At 42.7% G+C, this 25,312-nt stretch overlaps 1 protein-coding gene across 2 annotated transcripts in view; it reads left to right on the plus strand.

The window, feature by feature from the left end:
- The window catches only part of Arfgef3 (ARFGEF family member 3), a 161,229-nt gene that overhangs the window by 39,558 nt on the left and 96,359 nt on the right, over positions 1 to 25,312 (plus strand). For both annotated transcript variants that reach the window (XM_006986096.4, XM_042262236.2), the window contains exons 3-4: positions 12,068 to 12,149; positions 14,862 to 14,993. In XM_006986096.4, the coding sequence (XP_006986158.1) occupies positions 12,068 to 12,149; positions 14,862 to 14,993 (214 nt within the window). The remainder of the gene's footprint in view (positions 1 to 12,067; positions 12,150 to 14,861; positions 14,994 to 25,312) is intronic.

Raw genomic sequence — 25,312 nt, forward strand, 5'->3', positions numbered from 1 at the left:
TGAAATATGATTTTTAAATTGCAACTGTGATGAAATCTGTACAGACATTTTCCTCCTGTCATTATTCCCCCAAACAGCACATTTTAGCGACCGTTAACACAATAGTCTCAATGTATTAGATATGAAACGTTATCTATAGAAGATTTAACTATACAAGTGGTATACATAGGTCATATATAGATACTGTGCCATTTTATCCAAGAGATTAGAACATCTTGGAACATTCCCCTGTAGTTATCAAAAGATGACTGTATTTAATTCTTGAAATCTTTAAAATGCAGAAACAGAGAGGCACGGTGGTACATGCCTGTCAGCTCTTGAGAGCCTAAGACAGGAAGGTAAAAAATGTAGGCCAGTCTGAGCTACCTGCCTCAAAAAAATAAACTAAAATCATAAATAATTGTGGTGATGTATTGTGTCCTCCAAAATATTGTGCACCCTAATAAAGTTTATCTGAGGATCAGAGGAAAAAGCCAGCCTTGAATTCCAGCACTTAGTTAACCATAAAGGTCTAGAGGGCTGTATAGACAGACAGGAAGTGACAGAGCTGGGCAGGAAGAGGAAGTGATGCAGCTGGGTGGAGAGAGGAAGTGAGATGGTAGGGCACAGGAAGGATACAAGTGCGAATATACAGGAAGTAGCTCTCTTTGGCAGAGGCTCTCCAAGTGGTTAGAACGTGGCTGGCTTCTTTCCGCTTTTCTGATCTCTCAGCTTTTCATCCCAATATCTGGCCCCAGGTTTTTTTATTAATAAGATCGTTTAGCAATTCATCTTACAGATAATAAAACCAGAATCCTCCCAGTTCCCAGTAGACAAAGACACATTTTGAAGATGTTGGTGTTCTTCCTTTTCTCTCATCCCTTTTCTCCCACTCTGAACACATACATTTGTTTTTAAATCCAAACATTTTCCTTCGTTAATAAAAAAAAAAAACTCCAGAATGCTCTGTTATTGCCCATTATTCCCTTCTAAGGGCTTGCCATGATTTAACCTTATTTACATTGCACATGATCCCACAGTAAAAGTCTTTTGTGGCCTCCGTGATTATTTTCTTAGAAAGGGTTACAAGAAGAAACAGTCTCAGGCCAAAGCAGGTTAATATTCTTGAACTCTTGTTACATATTCACACTGACACATTAATCTTTATGAAAACCATAAAGCTAAGATCCCTTCCATGGGGCCACAGAAAGTGCTTCCCCAGGGAATCGTTCAGTATGTGGATGGAGGTGAGCAGTTTACAGCAGCTCACGGTGGGAACTGTGCATGCAAGGTGTATGACTGTGTAGTGGCTGATGGCAGGAGTTGATAGGACAGAGTGACGTTGGGTAGGAAGAAGGGAGTTTCTTCAACACTTTTAAAATTAAGTTTATTATGTGTGTATACACATAGCATCTTGTGTGTGTAGAAGTCATAGAGAAATTGAGGGAATTGGTTCTTTCCTTCCACAATGTGGTTCCTGGGTGGGCAGGCCTGGCAGCAAAGTCCCTTACTCAGAGAGCTTGTGCCTGGAAGTTTCTTCACAAAGGCTCTTTCATCTGCTTGCTCTGTGTGAAATGTTTAATCTAGTACTCATTGGGATTGGAAAACAAACAAACTAACTAATCACGAAGGCTGCAGACTGACCAGAAACACATCCTTCCTCATATCCTTCCTCACGTCCTACTTCAGGTCCAAATCCAACTGTCTGTCTTCCTCTCTATTCCTTCAGCATCAAGTGCCAGCAACATCTGTCCTCGTTCACCGAAGCGTGGTGGGAGTCACTAAACAGCAAACTAAGCCCCCAGCACAGGGCCTGGCACATTGAAGACTTTAATAAATGTCACTACTGTCCTTCCCCCTTGACTCGAATATCCTGTGGTTGGAAGTGGCAGATGCCTGACCCAAAGAAAAAGACCAGTATGTGGCCAACACTAGGGCTATGTGTCCACTGAGATGAGGAGGCCACCAGCTCTGGCCTTCTCAGTAGACCTGTAAATGGCCTGGTGAACACTTCTCAGGCATTTTGACTTCAGTAGTGTTTGGAAGGTATGCCCACTCTTGCTCCTGCCTTAGACAGGAGTGGCACCTATTTCTGCTTGTCTTGTGCTCAATGCAAACCCAGTACTACACTGATGCTTAATATTTGTCAAAAATCGATTCTAGAACAGTCATCCTTAGAACTAATATGGACGTCATGTCAGCTGTGGTCTCCTGGATATAAAAATAGTTTTCCCTCTCTGATGATATAGAATTTAAATCCAATGGTAGAAACAGTAATATTAATAATACTAGACTTCCAGGGAAAGTCCCAAGCTGTACTCTATCATTAATTTTCTTCCAAAAATGATTAAAAATGGACTCTCATCAATTATCTTACTCACAGAGATCTGCCTGTCTCTGCCTCCCAAGTGCCGCGATTAAAGGCATGAGTCTGAGGCCAGCCTGATGTACAGAGTGAGTTCTAGGATAGGCTCCAAAGCTACACAGAGAAACTCTGTCTCGAAACCGCTTCCCACCCACCCCCCCCCCCAAAAAAAAATGATTCCTGAAAGCCTGATATATTTCAGTGCTTGGCCCTGATTGATGGAACTGTTTGGGAAGGGTTAGGAGGTGTGGCCTTGGTGGAGGAGGTGTGTCACTGGGGATTGGGCTTTGAGGTTTTAAAAGCCTACACCATTCCCAGTTAGCTTTCTCTGCCTCATGTTTATGGATTAGAATATAAATTCTCACTTACTCCTTCAGTGAGTGAATTCCATGCCTGCCTAGGTAGCCACTGTGCCTCCCTGCCATGATGGTCATGGACTCATCCTCTGAAACTGTAAGCCCCCAATAAATCTTGGTCATACCATGGTATGAACAGAGGTATTCTTTATGGACAGAACAGCAGCTATAGAGAGCATGTAGACTTAGTCAATTCCAGAAAGAAATTGAAGAAAGTGTTCATTCTGCATACCCTGTGTCTGTGGAGGTAAGTCCTCTTCCCTTTTTGAGCTGAACAGCGGAGAGAAATTCTATAGGGAACATTTTACAAGGAGCCAGAGCTAGTGACAACAGGAACCATTCCCTTCCGATTATAAAAGTATCTCCTGTACAAAGATTGATGCAGAAAGTGCTTATGAAAAGAAAGAAGCCATCTCCCTGTGGAAATGCCCATTGTCAGCTCTGAGCTAAAAAAAAAAAAGCTCATTCTTAGGCAGAAGCCAAATCGATTTCCAGTGGTAGATATCCTTCAATACTCTTGGATCTTTTTATGTGCGTGTAAGCACTTTATAAGAAAACGATAGATAACACAACCTTAAATTCTGAGGTAAAATATGAGCATAAGCATGTTATTTAAGAGTTCTGTACTAGATTGAATCATCTAAAGTTGCCAATATTCAACCTTTTCTGACTTAAGAGAAATGATAATTTCATATGCTCAACTTAATAACTGCAGAGGCTTGCTAAGAGATCTTGCAAGCCTGTGGAAGAAAATGGATTTCATGTTGATCCAAGCTGCATCCCCAAGACCTAACATAGCTTCTGACAGGTGACTCTAATCTTCATTTTTAAATATGAAAGGAAAGGGTTGACACCAACCAAAACAATTTCAATAAAATATAAATGAGAAGAGAAAGAAAATGGGAATGATTTAACTGTTCTCTAGAGAAAGTCAGTTAAGGAACCAATTTAGCTCCAACTGGCTCCATGGAATTAGCTCAGACAAAATCTTCATTGGTGGAAATCCATCAGTGTTGGTACAAACTGTTTAAAGCATCTGTATTTATGAGCATCACAGCGGAAGGCTGAAAAACCCGTACTCAAATTAGGAAAGAACATGGGAACGGTGATAGCTGTGTCTTGAACTCAGGAGGACCATCCAAGGAATGCATGGTTTTTCGCTTTCAAACAGCTTGTAACTTCTCATAATGCCATGGAGTGGAACACATTGTTTCATGAACTACCACTCACGAAGGATAAAGGCACATGACCTGGGCTATGCCTGTCTCCATCTCAGTGTGGTGGTTATTCACGTTGCTTTTTTTTTTTTTAATTGTTTAAGAATTTCAGACATGAGTATATTGTACTTGATCAAATCTACCCCCACTCTCTTCCCTTTCAATTCCATCCCTATTTCTACCACTGTTTTTCCCTTTCAATTTCACATGCTCTGTATTTTAAACCTGCTGATTCCTCTTGGTTCTGCTATTATGTACATGTGTAAAAGGCCATTTACCAGAGCATGGGCAACTTCTCAGGAGCTGTATCCTTGGGGAAAAAGGCTGACTCTCCCTTTCCCGGCTGCCATCAATTATCAACAGCATCTCAGCTAAGGGTGGGACTTCTTGACCTCTTCTTCCACCTATGGTGGAAATTTGGTTGACTTCATCTCGTGCGTGTCTTATCCTTGTCGTTACAACTGCCATGAGTGTGGGCAACAGCCCTGTTGTGTCCAGAAAACAGTTTTGCTGTAATCAGCCACTGCCTCTTACAGCCTTCCCATCCCCCTACACTTTGGTGACCCCCGAGCCTCATTGAGAACGGAACACTCAGTAGTCTGTTGTTCTTTACATACCGCTCAGTCAGGAGTCTCTGTGTTAATCACCATGTACCAAGAAAAAAAGGTTCTGTAATGAGGGTTGAGAGAGGCACTAATCTGCTAGTGTAAAGATAAGTACCTGGGAGGCGGCTTAATACTGTGTTTGGTTAGCTTAAGAGAAATAGGAAGTTCTCCCCTGGGGCTACGGGTCCTTGGCCCTATTAGTTTCATTTTTTTTTATGCACAATTAAATCTAGTCTTAGTCTGTTTTTCTTTTTTTTTTTTTTTTTTTTTTTTTTTGGTTTTTTCGAGACAGGGTTTGTCTGTGTAGCTTTGCGCCTTTTCCTGGAACTCACTTGGTAGCCCAGGCTGGCCTTGAACTCACAGAGATCCGCCTGGCTCTGCCTCCCAAGTGCTGGGATTAAAGGCGTGCGCCACCACCGCCCGGCTTAGTCTGTTTTTCTTGATATGACAGGATACTTGTGCGGGGAGAATTTATTTTTAAAAGCTGTTTGTTTGGTCTTATGGTTCTGGGGTCTAGGAGGTTGAAAATCATGGGTCTGGCGTCTTGGCCTCTGGTGGCGATGTGTTTCTTCCAGCTTGGGGAACAGGGCAGGGACAAATCAGGACCTACAGACAGAACACAAAGTTGAATTTGTTAAACCACTCACGCCTAACTGCAACTCATCTAGTTCCAAGAAAGCAAGAACTGAGTCCTAAGAGAAAGCATTAATCCCTTCAGGACAGCTCGTCCCCTGTGGCCAGACACTTCCTACCCAGCCTCACCTCGAAACATTGCTGCTCTGGGGACTGAACTCTGATGTGAGTTTTGGTGGCAACAAGCCATGTTCAAAGCATAGCAAATCTGCACCTTCAAAGGTCATAATTCAATAAAATACAAATTTTGATTTTGTAATTAATTTTTATATATTGTAATTATGAAGGTAAATATGAAGTTGTATAACGTGGCATATCATATGTAAAAGCCAATACTTTCAACAAGAGATACTTTATTATCATATTGTGACTTAATTCATGGCTCAAATCAGAGTCCTGTGAGGTGTAAACATACCTTACAAATATAAAGTGACTTGTTGATACTTCCCACTGGGGGCATCAAAGAAGAATCACCTCCAACTCTATAAAAACAATGTGGTTTTACTAGAAATTCTTATGTCCGCTCCTGTTTGCAGGTAATTATCCTCAAGTTGTAATTCTCTCCCATTCTTTTTAAATCTCCCTTTGTCCTCTGTTGCCTTGAAGGCCAATAAAGCTGGTCTGTGATCTGTGACAGAGCCGCTAAGGAGACGGTTTAGTCTCCTTGACATGACCAGACACCGTGCCACACGATAATGTCTTTGGCGTCAGAATGGCATACGGCTAATTATTTTTCAAGAAATAATGGCATGTCAGGACATGAAACTGGAGCCTGCTGCCTTTAGTTAATTAGGCAAGAATGAATTCGCACATGGCGGTGCATAAAAAGTGGTCACTGAACGGAAATAGATGTTGGTTTTCCTATGCTTTTCCCTCCCCAGTGAGACGGCGTCTAGAATGATCAAAAGATGATTTATCTGTGTTCGGAAGGTGCAAGGGGACCGAGTGTGTGCAATGATGCATCTTTATTATAAATCTCATCCTGAGCCCCAATTAACAGGCCTGTCACACACACTCACTAGAGTCACTTTACAAAAGGAAGGCTGGAGGGTTTTAATGGTACCTACCACAGGGCAGGGGAGGAAATCAGATGTCCCCCATGAGTTCTGTTGATTCCTGCATTCCTGTCCAGCTGAAGTCGGGATCTGAGACAGAGACTCTGCTCTGGATCTGTTAGATAAGAGGGGCTGAGGAGCCTTGGATGTGAGGACAGTCAAGTTTCCCCCTGAATCCTTTGCCCAGGGATCGTTGTAGAATCTTGTCAGAGACTATCGAGCAGAATCCTAAACCCAGCCAAGTCCTCAAAACATCCCTTGACTCAGCACAGACCCCAAAGTTTCTTCTATATTAGGCAGGGTTCTTTCCCCCTCAGTGTGGTGACTAGGGATCTCTGTGGAAATGCTGGGAGAGGGGAGCAGCGTGAGTCTCCTGGAAAACAATACATTCCCTCCTGTGGTGGTTTGAATGAGATGTCCCCATATTCTTGGGTATTTGAATACCTGGACCCCAGTTACTGATGCTGTTTGTGGGAGCTAAGTAGGTGTGGCCTTGTTGGTAGGAGTGTCACTGAGGGTGGCTTTGAGGTCTAAAAGCCTCCTGCCATCCCTGGTTCTCTCTGCTTCCTGTTTGTGTGGTTCTGGATGTGAGCCCTCAGCTTTCAGCTTCCAGCTCTGGTTGCCATGGCTACCTGCAGCCAGATGTTCCCCACAGCAGTGGCGATGTACTCTTATCCCTTTAGAAGTGGAAGCCCCAAGTAAATACTTCCTTCTATAAGTTGCCTTGGTCATAGTGTTCTATCACAGCAGTCAGGAAGTAACTAATAGAGGCTCATCTGGAAGAAAGTATTTTGACAGATTCATTTAGCTACTTGTTTATTTTTAAACACTGTGTGTGTGTATGTGTGTGTGTGTCATGTGTATATGTGTGTTTACGTACATGTAGGCACATGTGTGTGGGTGCTTGTGTCCATGTGCATGTGAAGGCCCCAAAGTGATGTCCAGTGTCTTCCTCGGTTGCTCTCCACTTTATACTTTCTGAGGCAGAGACTCACTAAATCCAGAGCTTGCCAATCGCAGTGTCCAAATGAGCTCTGACTGTCAATGGACACAACCTAGCATCACCTCAAGAAGGATCAGTCAGGGAATGCCCAGATCAGATTGACCCGTGGACATGTCTGTGGGGATTGTCCTGATTGTTTGTTGATGGAGGAGGCCCATCTTAGGGATTCTACTGCTGTGGTCAAATGCCCAGAACATAAGCAACCTGAAGAGGAAGGAGTTTATATTTCACTTCCACTTTCACAGCACAATCCACCATCAAAAGAAGTCAGGGTAGGAACTCAAGGCCGGAACCTGGAGGCAGGAACTGCGACGGAGGCCATGGAAGAATGCAGCTTACTAGATTTCTCCTTGTGGCTCTCTTATGGTTCCAAGGACACCATCCCTGGGGTGGCAATGCCCACAGTGAGCTGGGCCCTCCCACACCCATCATCAATCCAAAAAAAAAAAATGCATCATAAGTATACCCAAGGGCCAAGCTGGACCCTCCCACACCAACCATCAATCAAAAAGAAATGCATCATAGGTATACCCAAGGGCCAAGCTGGACCCTCCCACACCAACCATCAATCAAAAACAAATGCATCATAGGTATACCCAAGGGCCAAGCTGGTGAGGCATTTTCTCAATTGAAAGTCCCTTTTCCTAAATGAGAGCTGGTTGTGTCATGGTGACATAAAATTAGCTACTATAAGGCCTTAGCCCATTGTGAGAAGAACCTCCCCTGGGCCAAAGGTCCTGGGACTTTATACATATGTACTGGGGAGTGTAGACATACCATACAAATATAAAGTGACTTGTTGGTATTTCCACCAGGGCATCAAAGAAGAATCACCTCCAACTCTGAAAACCATGTGGTTTTACTAGAAATTCTCATTTCTGCTCATGTTCACAGGTTGTTATTAGCAAGTTGCAATGTCCATGTATATGTATGTATGTATGTATGTATGTATGTGTGTATGTTGGTATATGTATATATGCTGGCTAAGGGGCTGGAGAGCTGGCTCAGCATTTAAGGGCATTTGATGCCTTTGTAGAGGGTCTAAGAATCCATTCCCATCAGGCAACACACAGTCACCTCTAACTCCAGTTCCATGGGATCCGACACCCTCTTCTGGCCTCTGCAAGCACCTGCACACACATGGTAAACACACACACACACACACACACACACACACACACAAGAATAAATAACTCTTTGGAGGGAGGAGAGGGGAGGGGTGAGCACAGGAGCATTAGCATTCCTCCGTGGTTTCTGCTTCAAGTTCTTCCGTGAGCTCCTGCCCTGGCTTCCCTCAATGATGGACTGTAATCTGTACACAGAAATAGCCCTTTTCGTCCCCTAACTTCCTGCTGGACAGAGTGCTTAGCAGAGCAGTAGAATGAAGCAGTTACCTTAGCTGGTCAGGTGTGTAGTAGGAAATCTGTGTCCCAAGTGCTCAGGTTATGGGTGGCTGCCACAGTGCCCAGCTTTTATGTGGCACGCGCTTTATCCACTAAGCCATCTACCTCCCCAGCCCCTAAATAATGTTTTTAATTGGTCTATTTTCATTGTGCATGGTTCTGGGTTTCACAAGGACATTTTTATTTGTGTGTGTAATGCGGTTTGAGCATACAGCTCCCCTCTGCCATTCCCTTTTATGCTGGATTTATTTTCATATCTATGAGATAAAAATGGTTAAGGAACAACTGTTCTAGCTTTGCTCTGCAATTTTAATAGCAATGGAGGCTAGGAGGAATTTGGTTTAGGCTGCCAGATATATTTAGATGTGAGTTGTCTCCAATGTATTTGAATTGAGTGGATTTGGGCAGGCTGCAAGACTTCTTGATCTCAAGCTTTCTCTAGTGTGACCTGAGGATAGGAAGGCTTATTTAAAGTTGTAGTTATAGAGAAAACTATATATGGAAACAGTCCATGTTAGGAACAATTCCCTTCTTCTAGTTCACTCCGAATACTAATGAGCAAAGGCACCTGCTCTGTTCTGTTCCTGGTTGGCTCGTACCCAGATCTGTACATGGTGCCTGGCACACTGTAGATACCAAATGTTGGCTCAATGCATGGACAGAATGCCTTGGTCTAGTGCTCAGTAAAGTCTTTGCTACAGTGCTGTTTCTTCAGTTATTTTCTAAGAGAGATTTTGGTGCTGTCTTTGGTTTTGGCGATGTCCTTCCGAGGCAGTTAGCCCCACGCCCTGTGAAAACCTTCTGGATACATGAGAAGGCTTAATCTGCTTAGCCAATGTTCTAAGGTATGATCTGTGCCATGGCTGGGCAGACTAGAATGTAGAGCTGATCTGGCCCCTTGCCTGGCTTTGTAAATGCAGGTTTGTTGGAGTGTGGCCATGTTCAGTGGCTTATTTATTGTCTGTGGCTGCCTCTGTATCTGGCAGAGTCAGGCAGTTTTAACAGAGACCGTGTGGAATGCATAGCTCACGTTATCTGTCTTTGTATTGGAAAATCCTGCCACTCCCGGCTCCGCAGACCACGCACTCCTCACTTCAACACTTCAGGATTGTTTTTTAGTCTATTTCATTTTGCATGAGAGTCTCACTACTCCAAAATCTGACCTGACTGGCCTCAACCCTGCCGCAATACTCTTTCTTCAGCCTCCCACGTTCTGGGATTACCGGTATAAACCATTGTGTCCAGCTCAGGATTAACTTTAAGACTTTTTTTAATGGGTGGGAAACTAAGACCTAACAAAATTACGATTTGGTTCAGGTCTGGATGAATCCATAGCCCACTGACTGATACCTTGCGACTCAGCACAAACCTGATCGAAACAACCCCACCCTACTGGCTTGACTTCATGACAGCAGAAGAGCAGGCTAGGAAAGTGCTTCAGAGTCGTGATACAGCCTGGCAGCCCTGGAATTTGCCTGAAACCTAGCTCAGATCAGTCATGGGGTAGAGTAAGGATTATAGGGATTACGGGCAAATGGAAGGATGGGAGCAGATGGGTGGTGGTGAGTTTTCCGTTGCGTATGAACACAATATTGCTTCTCAGGGGGGGCATTTACAAAAGGATGACTATGATTGCTGAATGTGTCACTCACATTAGCCTTGATCTAGAATGCACATTGCATGTGCAATGTCAGCCTGCACCTACCACATAGATGGCTCCTGCTCCAGCTACTCAGCTGTGAGAGCTTTGAACTTCCTGGGCTGCTGCTCAGTGCTATGCCCTCCCTGTTAGATCTGACTCCCAACTGGAGATGAACGTTCTTTCCTAGTAAATTCGTCCTGATGGAGATTTGATTGTTTCGGGGTTTACAGGTTAAGTCCAGGGCTGCTTCTGCTGTGACCCCATCAGTCCATGACTCCTCTTCCTCCTGCCCCTCTCTGTTTTCACCTTTCTAATTAATTTTCCAAGCTCAGGAACTGGTTATGACTGAAGAAACAAAATTGGAAGCCACGTCTCTTCCTCAGTGCTTTACCTTGTCACTGAGGAAGACAGATAATACTGATAACAGCGACAAAGTTACAGCCACCCATCTGGAAGTCACAGACTTGGGCAATTCATCTATCTGCCGAAGGATGCACCTCATGTAAATCGGCAGCACTGTCCGTCCATCGTCATATAAAAATGGATGTGGGATCGTCGGGTTGGCAAGGGGAGAGGAGAAGAGGATCAGGCACCAAGGGTTGTTCCCTGCTGGCCTGTTGTCAACTGTCTCCACAGCTGCCATTGGGCAGTGTCAAAGACTCTCACTTCGTCCGTGGGGAGCTGATGGTGGAAGATTCCACAGGAAGGCTGTAGAGCTGTCCGGAGGACAGGAAGGAATCAAGACGATAATTAACTTTCTGTTTCACTGTGTTCTGTAGCAGGGACCCTTATTCCCCCACAAATGAAACCCTAGAGTCTAGCCTGTGGCTCGCTCACTTATCTCTCTGGCTTCTGCTGAAAATATAAACAGATTTAAAAAAAAAAAAAAGTTGCTTTGGTGTATTGGGGGCAGACAGGAAAAATGAAGTGACATTTGTTCTTTTGTACATGGAACCCATGGGGGGATGATTGGGTTGATTAAAATTGCAAATAATGGGTTGATTAAAATTCTCGACCTATTGTTTAATTATTTAAAGTGAGTGACTCTAATACAAAATATTTTTGTCTTTGTGGCTCTTATAGCTAATTCCTAACACACTTCAATTCTCTGTTTGGTTTGTTTGTTTTCGTTTTTAAGCATTAGGCAGTCCAAGTAGCTATCTTTTATATTGTTTGCTTTCGTCTTTCATTGACCAAAGCTGTGTAGTTATAGTTATGTCATGGGAACTGTGTATTCTGGACTTGATAGAGACTATAGAGAGAAAGTTTAAAATTATGAATGACTGCTGTGTTCTTTGAGTTGGGGAGGAATTGGCAAATTAGTAGAATTTTAATTTATATGGATAAACAATGGTAGTGGTGATGGGATGACTTCCTAGGTAGGAAAAGGCTCTGAGCGGGACATAGAAGTTGATGGAAATGCTGCTCCCTGGAGTTGTTCATACCTGGTGTACTGGGTATGAGCAACTCGCTAATCTGGGGAAGGAGAATGCATGTGTTGTAATTAGCGTACTGTCTACCCATTAGAGGAAGTAATTTTATGTGTTCTTCCTGTAGCCACATTAAGAAGGCAAGCTCCTGATGGACTGTCATCTGCACAACTTTGTTGCTTTTTAAGTCATGTGTCATTTCATGATGGGTTCTAAATTTTTGTGTGGTGGTGTGGGGGGGAGGCGGGACTGTGGTAGTGGAGATTGGAACAGTGGTGGAGGGGATTGGTGTGGTGGTGGAGGTGCATCATAAGGCCTACAGTGCATGACTGCCAATTTTGCTGAGCTCACATGTTGTCCTTACTTCTGTGTCTGCCAGGGAGAAATGCTTGCTGCCTCTCCAGTTGGCCCTGGAGTCAAAGAATGTGAAGCTGGCCCAACATGCTTTGGCAGGGATGCAGGTATGACTTTTACTGAGTGCAGTCACGTGACAGAAGCTGACAGACCTCTTTGGCACTGAAAGAGCCAATCATTAGCATTTTAAATACCGTCTGTCTAAAAATGTAATTGAATCAAGATGATAGCTGTAGAAAGGGTAAGATCTTCTTATAGCCTCCGGAATATCTCTGGATGCAACATTACTTAGTTGAGCCTCTGTAGTCAAGCATTGATTCACAGGGACCCAGCTAAGCCCCGAGAAGTTCATATCAATTCCGATCTCATCTGCATCCCACATCTGTGGTTCAGTGTAATCGGGATTGATAGTAAACTAAAAAGATTTTTACATGATTTTTTCATCATTTCTCTTATTAAATTTTCATACAATTATACATTATACATTGAATATATTATACATTATATATTATACATATTATACATATCCCCTGACTTTCGTTTTCTTCCCTCCCCACGCCCATCAGTCCCTTTGTTTCCCTACACAGTTCTCTTCTATTTTTCATGTCATGTATCCACACGTGATTTTTTTTTTATATCAAATGACACCTGCTAACCACAAATGAGAGAAAACATGGCACTTGTTTTTCTGGGACTGGCTGAATATGATGATCTTCATTGAATCCACTTTCCTGAGCGTGACATGGCATTTTGATTGGTATATATCCACCATGCTTGGTAAAGAGGCTTTATAAAGATATTTCATACATGTGTATCATATACTTTGACAGTATCCACCCTCCTCTCCTTTCTCCTCCCCCCAGCCCCTCTGTTTCTCCTCCCCTAACCTCTGTTTCCCCTTCCTTAGCCCCCCTCCCCCATTTCCATCCTTCCCTCTAGACATCTTCCTTTTACTGACACACATATGATTTTGTGTATCTCTCTAAAATACAAGCCCAGGAATAAGAAGAAAAAAAAATCACATTTGTCTTTCTGAATTTGAACTTGTTTGCTTTTTTTTATTATTATTATTCTACAATTAGGTTGGTGAATGGATGAATAGATTATGTTTCTAGAACAAAAGTGGGAAGAAAAGAAAAAGAAATTCTTTGGTCTAATCGAAAAAGTGAGCTGGCTCCAGCCCTTGTCTTTCTCCGAGCATTTGTGTTTCACACCAGGCAGAGCGGCCCTGATCCCAACTGTGAACGGCGATGGCTGTGTAAACACATTGATTTTATAAGACGTTTGGTCTCTGGAGACACACAGAGAAGTTCACGGCTGCAGTGACATTTGTACTTTTGCTTTCGTGACGGGCCATTTCCCAGGATTTTTAGGCTCAGAGTCCCTACGGCCTTGTAAGAGTGAAGCCCTAAGAAAGAGTCACAAGTCAGCTCCCATTAGCCTCAGCCGATTGGAAGTAGATAACTGTATTTTAACAAACAAAAGCGTAGGAAATGTTAACACATTATTGTTAGCGGTTTTTCAAAGGCCTTTGACTTCTGGAATTGGGCCATCCATAGAAATAAATAAGGTTTTGTTTTGACCTGCTGCATTTTTCTCTTTTCTCTAGTATCATGTAGATTTCCCATTGTGTTTTTCTTTTCCAATTCTGACACATTCAAAGCTGCTGTTCCATGTTTTCAAGGGCTTGCTTAACTGCATTCGTGTTGGTGATTAATGGCCGAGTCTTCCTTTTATGAGTCTGTCCCTTGCTCCCTATGGCCTGGTAACTTGAGACACAAATGCAGAGCTTCCAAGCCTTTCTCACTGTAGGACAGTTTCTCTATATATGAACTTCAACTCTGGACTGCTCTGAGGGATACTATAAGGCTTTAAACGAATTCCTACTGCCGCTAACTTACAATGGAGAAGAACAGTTTGGGCCAAGAATAAACAGAAAGTCCTTTGAGTCCCAGCGGGGAAAAAAATACCCACCCATTGCACCAGTTCAGAATTGGGGAGAACACCCTAATGGTCGCCCTTGTGGGTGAGAAGGGGGGTTTTCAGGGTGAGACAACATAGCAGGACCGTGACTGCCAGCACACTTCTGACTTGGGACTGTGTCTCAGGCTGTGTAGCACTCTCCAGGGTCAGGCCATGCCGAAAGCCCTTTGCTCATTCCTGGGGCTACATTCTTTATGCACTTTGGATGCTTCGTCTCGGCGGCTCTCGAGAAGTGTGAGGGAGTAAAATTGCAGGCTCATAAGCATAGAAGGAGTTTTGGAAAAATAAACATTGTCCCAAAGTCGCGAAAAGCTTAATCCACAAGCTCCCCTGATGTCCTCATGCAAATGAATTCCTTCATTTTCCTAGTGGGATATATAGTCAGGTTTGCGGATTTAGGAATAATTTCTGGATAAATGAGGCTCACGTTAGGTAATCAAAGCATAGATATCTGAAAAATGAACTTGTGCCCTCAAGACCTTTTCCTTTCATGTGACAAAACTTACATTCAGTGAGCGTGTGCCTGGGAGTGACTGTTTTGTGGGGTGGGTTCCTCTTTGCACACTCATTCTTTATTCCCAACTGCCTGAATAACCTAGATGGCTAGCACACAGCCTTTTACTGGCTGAAATGCAGAATGACTTACCTCGTATTACAAAGATACCTTTTCCAAAGCCCATTCTTCTCAAGTGCTGTGCATTTTTCCTTTTAATGGTATTACAGCATGAGTTCTTGCCTGACCTCCAGCTAGATGCTCCTGAGTTAGAAAAATGAGCATCGTACATAACAAGCTATAACAGAAAAGGCTGCAATCACCGCCTTGTGCCTCTTCACAGAAGCTCCTGGCAGAAGAGAGGTTCGTATCCATGGAGACAGACTCTGATGAGAAGCAGCTGCTCAATCAGATCCTGAATGCCGTGAAAGTGACGCCTTCGCTCAACGAAGACCTGCAGGTGGAAGTGATGAAGGTTGGTTTGACACGGGAGCCATTGTGCACCAATGGGAAAGAGGCACACTGTGACCCCGCCACTTACCATCTCCAAGCTGCCTCTCGGGTGTGACTGCGTCATGGCAGTACAGTCTTCTTTTCTGGAACAGATGCTTACCATCCCGGCTGTGGTCCTCCAAGCTCGCCCTGACTGTTTAGGAGTGACAAGGGACAACTTGGATAAGTAAGGCCTCTGCCCTGATCTGGCATATCACATGTGTGTAGTTTCAGCATGGAATCTGCCTGACCATCTGGGTATTATGCCTACCTGTGTGCACTACACCAAAGCAAAGACCTAATCATGTCTGCCGTAGACTGCGATTTAACATGGCTGGCTTGGCAGCAGGAAGGCCACCCTTCAGAAGCGTATCAGAATTATGATTTCTTTCCTCCCTCAGATTATATCAGCCAGACCTGAGGAGGTAGCTCAGTGGGGAAAGTGCTTGCTGAGCAAGTATTAGGACCCGAGTTCGGATCCCCTAATACCCAAATGAAAGACGGGGGAGGTAGCATTCATCTCTAATCAAACACCAGCCGTGGGGCAGAGATAGGCGAGTTCTGTGGGCTTCCTGGCCAATCAGTCCTAGCCAAGAGATGAGTTTCTGGTTCATTGAGAGAACCTGTTCTAAAACTAAGGTGGAAAGAAATAGAAGTCAGCTTCTGGCCTCTATATGCATATATATACAACAGTGTATACTCATGCCTCTGCCTCCCACAGCTGCACAGATGTGCACCCCCACCCCACATACACAGGCACCCATGTATGCACCCACACACTTACACATTACATCATTCCTATCTCCTCCTTGTCCATTACCACCTCCCTTTAGGGATGGTATCTCTCCTTTCCATCCTTTATTCTGAAAAATTACCAAATTAAGGAATCCATCATTCTGATTGGCATGTATCATGATTTGTAACCAAATGCTGGGTAGGAAATGGTCTAATTGGCATATGTCATGATCTATAACCAAATGCTGGGTAGGAAATAGTGGACTTTGCCCTAGAACAACACTGTGGCCACAGAAGCACAGCATGAACTAACAAAATGGCTCTTAGTACAATTGGTTCTTTTCCTCCCTAAAGGAACATGCGTAGAGGAATATTCGAGAACAGATGGTATCACGTAGTGGTTGACTTTTTTCTAAACACGCACCATAAGGATCTGTCTTAGACAAAGCATTTGATGTTGAGGTTTCAGTTTCTCCACTAGAAGAGATTATCTTCAGTATTATCCCAGTTTGACCTTATTGGGTTGGTGGGAGTCTAGGTACTGATCAAGAATTTAGACTCTGAAGTCCACTTGCCTGGTTTGACCCTCCTTCCATTCACAGCAGAACATCTTGGGACAGAGCCCTTCACCACTCTTTGTCTTGACTTTCTCTTCTTTGTTTTGTTTGTTGTTTGTTTTTCAAGACAAGGTTTCTCTGTGTAGCCCTGGCTGTCCTGGGACTCACTCTGTAGACCAGGCTGGCCTCGAACTCAGGGACGTCATCTTCTTTCCTATTAGTGCTGACCCAATAAGGTTCTTTTTAGTACGAAGCAGGGCAATGTTTATAAACACGTGGCATGCGTTCTGTCAAAAAGTAAGTTCTCTGGAAAGTTCTATGTTCCTGATACTGCCACTGCATCCTGCTCCTTTTCAATGGGCACCGATGTGGTGGGCTTAGGAGTATGCACTTTTCTTTAGAGTCTCAAGTGAGTCTTTGAAGTGGCAGACAGTGAGACCCTGGTGGCTGGTTTTTCAGGTCTCATTTATCTTTAACTCTCTTCGCTTCTGCAGCATGCAGATTGCCTTCTCCATATATATATATATATATATATATATATATATATATATATATATATCAGCTATGTGCTATGTACTCATATAAACCAGGTTATAACCACCTCTAGATGTGTTTACTTCTCCATTGCCTCTGTGCCATACTTTGTATGTGTGTGCACATGCATGTGGAAGCCAGAGATTGATATCAGATATTTGTTGTTAGGGTTTTTTTTTTTTTTTTTTTTTTTGGCTCTTTTGCGGGGCCTGCCACCCAGCTCCCAAATAAATCACACATGGAGGCTTATTCTTAATTATGAATGCCCAGCCCTAGCTCGGCTTAGTTTCTAGCCAGCTTTCCTTAACTTAAATTATCCCCTTTGACTCTGGGCTTTTCCCATTCTCTAACTTCTGTAAATCTTACTCTCACTCCATGGCTGGCTGGTTGTGTAGCTGGGTGGCTGGCCCCTGATGCCCTCCTTCTCTGGCTTCTAGCTCTCTCCACCCAAATTTCTCCCTCTGTATATTTTCTCTGCCTGCTAGTCCTACCTATCCTTTCTCCTGCCTTGCTATTGGCCATTCAGTTCTTTATTAGACCATCAGGTGTTTTAGACAAGCAAAGTAACACAGGTTCACAGAGTTAAACAAATGCAACATAAGCAAAAGTAACACACCTTAAAATAATATTCTACTGCAGATGTTTCCACTGATTATTATCCACCTTGTGTTTTGAGACAGGGTCTCTCACTGAACTTGGAGCTGGCCAATATGGCTACACTATCAGGCTAGCAAGTTCCAGGGAACCTCCTGTCCCTGCCAGCATTGGGATTACAGATGCATGCTGCACACACCATGGGTGCTGAGGATCCGAGCTCAGGTCATCATGGGTAGTGCTTTTCCTATTGAGCAGTCTTCCCAGCCAACTCTGTGCCGCTCTTGGAGCGATCAGGAACACAAGGAACATACCCAAACATAATAAAGGCAATTTACAGCAAGCCGACAGCCAACCTCAAAGTAAATGGAGAGAAACTCAAAGTGATTCAACTAAAATCAGGAACAAGACAAGGCTGTCCACTCTCCCCATGTCTATTCAATATTGTACTCAAAGTTCTAGCTAGAGCAATAAGACATCAAAAGGAGGTCAAGGGGATAGAAATTGAAAAGGAAGATGTCAAACTTTCACTATTTGCAGATGATATGATAATGTCTACATAATTGACCCCTCCCATCTCTTTAGTGCATCTGTCAGTGAATCAGATTTCCTTTGGGCAGTCTCCTAGCCAGATGACTGACAGGCCCAGTCAGATGAATTCTTCAGGGAGAAATAGTAACATTCCTCTCTTTGAGGGGAAATCAAAATGTCATGTCTGTACCCAGGGCCAGAGGTAGAACTCAGATTCCATTCTTTTTTTTCAGGAACTAGTAGCTTTCTCTTAATGGGCCTTAAGAAGTCCTTGATAGCGCCACCATTTGATACAGCATGAGAGGTGGGATCTCTTTTCAATGGCCTGTAAGCCAGCTAACTTCCTGTAATGCAGGCTATTATTATTATTTTTTAAATTGTCTATCATGGATTTTATTTACATATTTGCTGTTAGTGTTTATGAGCATGAGAAATTGAACCAGGTCACACTTCAAAGAATGTGTAACCAGAATATTAAGTGTCTGGAGAGAAAAATAATATGTGTTCTCTTTTAGCGATTTTCAAAAGAACAAACAAAATTAGCTGATAATGAAAGCCGAGATTTCGAGGAAAGCAGCTTGTCTCACTTAGGAAGAAGATTCTAGAGTTTCAGTCAAAGGGTTAAAAAAAATCAGTGATGCTTGGTTCTACCAAATTAAATAGGAATGTTGTTAAATCACTTATCGTGGGAGCCGTTCCACACAGTTTTACGGTTTAGGGAGAGAGAAGGCAAATTTGATTTACTGAAATGGCCATGGAATCCCAATAAAAATTTTATAGCTTGAACAAATAAAGTGTCAGGACTATAGAGAACCCCAGAAAGAAGATTTCTCTAAAGATAGATCACCTATGAAATGGATTCCTAGATGGCAGGAGGCTATTGAATATTTAAGCTAAATGTGTGTCTGCTTTGGTAACATTTTCCCCTCGCATGCGTCATTTCCATAAATGTCACTCAGAATTTACAAGGAGCCGTGGATATAACTAATGGCATTGCTGACTGGTAATTAGGTCTCTCCTTCTTTGTAATGGATAACCTTTAGTGAGGTTATTAACTGAGACAGCTGGTTTAGCCTTCAAAGACTGGAAGGAATTATGGCTGGCCTTCTGCCTCAGGAAGCCAAGGAGAGAGACGTGTGTATCCTATCTAGAGAGTGCAGACTGGCTTTGGCGATAAGACAGGATATGATACGTGACCCTCTCAAGCCATTTGATGAGAGTTCTACTATTGGATGTATTATTTTATGTACATCCTCCGATAATAGAGATGAACGCTAGTGGGGTAATTATAATTTTCGAAGGAGAAATGACAGGGGCTGATTATTTAAAAGTTATTTTGTGTCATACATTTCGCAAGTATCTTACATTCATACCAAGGTCATATAGCTAGTATTGAGCCGTAATTCAGCTTGAGGGGAAGTCTGTTCTCTTAAACAGTGGATTCCCTTCTCTGCTACGTCTACCCTGACAGATCTGCCGGTGGTAGACATTACTGTTCCATTGTGTAGATGGCTGAACAGAAAGCTTATGGCCCGAACTACTGAAGGGGAAAGCTGGGAATGGCTAAAAGAGTCTTGTGTTTTCTGGATCCCCCTGGAGAAATAATCTGCCCTCCCTCACTCTATAAGATTCAAATTGGGTTTTGCAGTCTAGTTAATCAAGCTCTAACAATACAAAGTTAGGTGTCATGTACAGCCTCTGACAACAGTGCATTGAAATGTCATACAGTTTTTATAAACATTGGCTTTTGTCTAATGACCTGGAGGCAGAGGCATTGAAGAAACATCGACGTGTGTGTGTGTGTGTGTGTGTGTGTGTGTGTGTGTGTGTGTGAGAGAGAGAGAGAGAGAGAGAGAGAGAGAGAGAGAGAGAGAGAGAGAAGTAGAAAAGGGAAGGGCCTTGCATCTACCATCAAATGTTTTTATATGACAGAAGCCTGACTCTCCCCCAGAACACACAAAGGTAAGGAAATCCTGGATGTAGCGCTTATGCAGTTTGGCTGGTGGTTCTGAGCCTTGGCTTGTGCACTTGGAACTCTGCTCTCAGAAAGCAGGTAAAGCATGTTTCTGAATGTGCACCAACACTACAGTCAACCTTTGGGATAAAAGGATGAAAAAAACTACATGGAAGGACCATTTTTATTTTTTATTTTCCTTTTCTGCAGAGCTGAAGGTGAAACCCAGAGCTTTGTGTACACTGGACACATTCTGCCACTGATTTACATCCCCAGCCCAGAAGGATCATGTTTAAGTTTCTTCTCAATAATAATATTTTGTGTGTGTGTGTGTGTGTGTGTGTGTGTGTGTGTGTATGTGTGTGTGTTTGTGTGTGTGTGTGTGTGTGTGCAAGTAAGCATGTATATTTGGAGTCCAAAGATCAACCCCCGGTATCATTTTTCAGGAAATCATCTATCTTATTGTTTGAGAAAGGCTCTCTCACTAAGACTGGGGCTTATTGATTCAGGCATCTGGCTCACCAGCAAGCCCTAGGCACCCTTTGTTTGCATCTCACCAGCACCTGGATTACAAGAACATACCACCACATCTGGCTTTTGCACAGGAGTTCTGGGTTTGAACCCATGCCATCATGCTTACATATCAGGCACTTTACCCATGGAGCTATCCACCCCCAGTCCTCAATAATGTTTTAATGGAAAGTCTTTCACCACTGATACATTTATCTAAACAACTACACGTTTATCCAGTGGCTTGACATTTTTGATGCTGGGCAGCTGGGCTTCTACTGTGGACCATGGAAGGCATAATCAAAAATAGTGTTGAGGGTGAAATGATCGAGTTGTTTGCCTTCTTATATCAAAGGGCAAAGAAAACCCTTCTTGGGATAAGCCATGGAGGCACTTTGGATGATTTATAATTGTCTTTAGCATTGAGGAAAAAGCCAATGCCCGATGAAAAATGTATGACTCCATAATGTACTGTTGTTGGAGGTTGAGGTTGTCCATAACTCTTTAACTGCTGGTGCTGGGGGTCAGTCTAACAAGCTTACAGCATACTGTGTGTGCGTTAAGTACAGTGATGAGTTAATAGTGTATGGTTCTCCTGAGTAATTTGTTTTTAGACAGCTTTCCCTCCCGCTGCTAATGTTGATTGAGATAATCTTTTTCTACCTGGCATATAACATTGATATAATACTTACTACATTTTCTTTCTTTCTCTTTTACTCTTTGGAATCATTTTCTTAGGCTAATGACTAAAAATAAGGAATAAACATGAAAAATCTATAACTATAATTTTCCCTTTAAATCATTTACTCATTCTTTGTGAGATGAGGTTCATATATTATCCATTAATTTCTTTTATTATAAGTACCACCATGCCTACGTGCTGTGTCATTTGAATATGCTTGGAAACTACTCTAACGTAATGTTTGAAAACTTTCCCACTATGATCTGGAGCTAAACAAGCATAGGTGTAAGACTTCGATTTTTACTGTGAATGTTCTAGAATCCTGAGTTCCTAGGGGAGCGGAAACACCCTTCAGTGATCTCAGTCACTTATTCAATAAATACTTTATTGCTTTTTGTGTGCCAGGCTGTATGCTGGACACGGATGATCCTATGGTATGAAGAAAATGAAACAAAAAACAGTCCTTGAGGGTTAAAGATTAAGGCAAAAGTCATTAAATATAAAAGATGACCTAAACCATGGTAAACACAGTGACAAAACAATCCTGCAATCAGAAGAATATTTATAAACAGGCCTGATACAGGGCTTGTATAAAAGATGTAAAAGGGGGCTGGAGAGATGGCTCAGAGGTTAAGAGCACTGGCTGTTCTTCCAGAGGTCCTGAGTTCAATTCCCAGCAACCACATGGTGGCTCACAACCATCTGTAATGGGATCTGGCGCCCTCTTCTGGCCTGTAGTCATACATGCTGTATATATAATAAATAAATAAACCTTAAAAAAAAAAAGGAAAAAAAAAAAGATGTAAAAGGGGGTTCTTCTGACAAAGTGAACTTTAGAATGGAAATGATCTAAAAAACATGAACCAGAACCAGATAAGCAGGATGCCTATACCCTAAGGGAGGGAAGAGAAGACCAAAATGCTAATGTCCACTTCAGCTAAAACAAGGCAGAATTTCACTCTTTCCATAAATTTAGGCCAGAACTGGCTGAACCACATCTATTAGAAAGCCTCATTTCTTGGTAGTGTTTCTCTGTTTTATACTCCATAATGGCTCTCCCACCCTAGCCAATACATCCAGTGTAGTTGCCAAGCAGACAGAGGAAGGAGTAGGAAGAAGAAAATGATTCTGCTTGCATAAGATGGACTAGAACCTGGTCATAGGCCAAGAGACAATTGTAGAGAAGGCTGGGAAATGTAGTCTTACCCTCAACAGCTACGCGCCCGAGTTCTAGTCTTGACGAAGAAGGTCACGGTTTTGAAGATAACTGGAAGTCTGCCAAGACACTTATCATGTGAGAATCTAGTCTGGTTTGTTTGTCTCCAGAGGCAGCTGGCACATTATCCCCTCTGCCGCCTCTTCTTCTGTTTTCATTGCACTTTTCTTAGAAGGAAGGGATGAAAATGTATTCAGGTGTGCGTGAGGTTAGCTGGAGTCCTACAATAGCCAGTTCAGGGAAGACACACACAATCTCTTGCTAGTTATTCCTAAACCCTGATGCGGGCATGGATGGAAACTCTACTAGTTAGTAAGTAAAACCTAGTGATAGACTTGGTGGTGTTCTGCTCCCTCTGCTGCCTGGCATAGCAGCTGGTGTGTGCTTAGTAATAGCCTGCTAACTAGCTTATTGACTAATAGAGACGAGAAGGAGACACATGGTATTTTCAGTGGCCTGCCAGAATAAACAACAGATGGGACAAACCACATTGTAATTATAGGTGAGATTATGAGTTCAAAAATGAGACTGTTTTAGATTTGTGTTTTAGAATCGAGTAGCCTAGATTATCAGATCATTCGTTAATCAGTCATTAAATTGGAGCAATCTGATTTACTTCTGGGTATGAACAGGCACCGGGACAGAAGGACTCTTCCAGCCCTTTAGATTTTCTGGGAAGGCTCTGTACCTGGGCTGCGGGTTAGCCTGGTCTTAAATGTATCATGTTTGAAAGGCAGAAAAGTCAACCAACCTCCCAAGTATTTGAACTGCAGAGAAACAATAGGTTCAATAAGGAAACATAATGAATGAACAGAAATGTCTTCCTGTAGAGGAAGAACATGTGTGTGTGCATGTACACACACACACACACACACACACACACACACACACACACACACACACACGTCATAAAAAAGTAGTAGTAGTGCTTGAACAGACCTTGGCTCAGGGCATTGGAATCTTTGATTTTTGTTCTAATTATTAGATGAGATTACATGAGGTGTAATAAGAAAATATATATATACATATAAATTCAAAGTATGAACCAGAGGATTGGAAATACCGTTGCTTCATAGGTTTCTTCTGAATTTCTCTTTCTCATCTTGTAGCACCCTCCAGACATCCTAAACCAGGGTAACTTTTGTCTATGGTAAAAGAATGCATGTCCTCATCTATATTTCTGATTCCTGAAAGACAAACTCTACTGAATTACAGCTGACTCGCTTGAAAAGATAGTTTTGTAGATTATTATGTACCAATTACCCTGTCAGGTCCAGTTGCAGAGACTGCAGAATCATGATGCGGATATTTTAGAAGAGTTCTGTAATTAGTAAATGGCTCACAGAAGGAGTTTGGCTCTAGCCCTTTGATAGCCTATCCTGTGTAGTTGTGTTTTTTTTTTTTTACCCTTTGGGGGCCCACCACCCAGCTCCCAATATTCACACAGAGACTTACTCTTACTTACAAATGCCCAGCCTTAGCTTGGTTTATTTCTAGTCAGCTTTTTCAAACTTAAATTATCCCATCTACCTTTTGCCTCTGGGCTTTTACCTTTCTCTATTCTATATACCTTTCTTTACTTCTTACTCCATAGCTGGATGTGTGGCTGTGTGGCTGGCCCCTGGTGTCCTCCTCTCCTTCTCCTTTTCGTTTCTCCCTTTTTCTCCTTCTACTTATTCTCTCTGCCTGCCAGCCCTGCCTATCCCTCTCCTGCCTAGCTATTGGCCATTCAGCTCTTTATTAGACCAATCAGGTGTTGTAGGCAGGCAAAGTCACACAGCTTTGCAGAGTTAAACAAATGCAACATAAAAGAATGCAACGTATCTTTTCATCATTCAACAAATATTTCACAACATAAAAGAGTGTCACACATCTTTAACTAATATTCCACAACAACCCTGAGAAGCTTGCCTGGAACATATTCAAATCAATCCTGAAATTATCCAAAGCCCTGAACTTATAGAGGCAGAGATGATCTGAGGGAGTATCCCCATCCTGAGGAGAGTCTCGGCAGGAAGGAGAAAAGAGAAAAACAAGCATGTCAATGCGGTTCAGTGTCTTAAAATCCAGCTGAGAGATTAAGTTAAAATAAGCTTACTGAAGAAACACACACACACACACACACACACACACACACACACACACACACACACCCCTAGGGAACTTTTAAATTTCAGTGTTTTCCAGCTCACACAGTTCTGCTCAGTGTATCAGTCAGCCTTCTTTCATGGTGACAAACTACTCAAGAAAGTCAACCTAGGAGGACCATGGTTATCTGGCTCTGATGCTTTTTCAATCTCTTTAAAGTCTTTTGTGGGCAAGGCATGGGGGAGCAAAGTTGATTGCCTCCTGGTATCCAGAGAAAGAAAGAGAGATAAATGGCGCAGGGGTCTCCTTCAAGGACATTTCCCCAGTGACCTAAGGTCCTTTATTCCTCCCCATCTTCTGAAGGTCTCACTATGGGCACCTAGGCTGGTGATGAAGCCTTGAACACATGAACCTATGGGAGACATTTGAACTCCCGGTCATGTTCATCCTTTCACATGGTAACACGGAGTTGGCATCTGCAAACTTCATGTTTAAGAGCCACACAGCTGAGTTACAAAAGAAAATTCCCCCAAAACCTTATAAAGCTTTAAGCAAGCTTATGATTTTACATGGGGCTGGATTCGTGGTTATCATGGGCTACCTGTAGCATAGCATAACCCTCAACAAGTAATGCTTTTGTTATCAGCATGTATCAACTATGTGGAATTAAAAACAAAGCATTCAAAAACAAAGGCTTGTCATGTAGTAGGAAAAACATAAATATGTACACAATTACCATAATTTAAACTGTGTGGTTGGCACATTCAGCCAACCATGGATATGCATGGTTTGTGTTGGATCGGGCACTATACATAATCTAGAGCTGATTTGAAATTTATGAGGATGTGTGTAGATTATATGCCAACACTATACCACTTGTGTAAACAACTTGGGAAGTCAC

Source organism: Peromyscus maniculatus, chromosome 16, assembly GCF_049852395.1.
Source record: "Peromyscus maniculatus bairdii isolate BWxNUB_F1_BW_parent chromosome 16, HU_Pman_BW_mat_3.1, whole genome shotgun sequence".
Taxonomy (NCBI): Eukaryota; Metazoa; Chordata; class Mammalia; order Rodentia; family Cricetidae; genus Peromyscus; species Peromyscus maniculatus.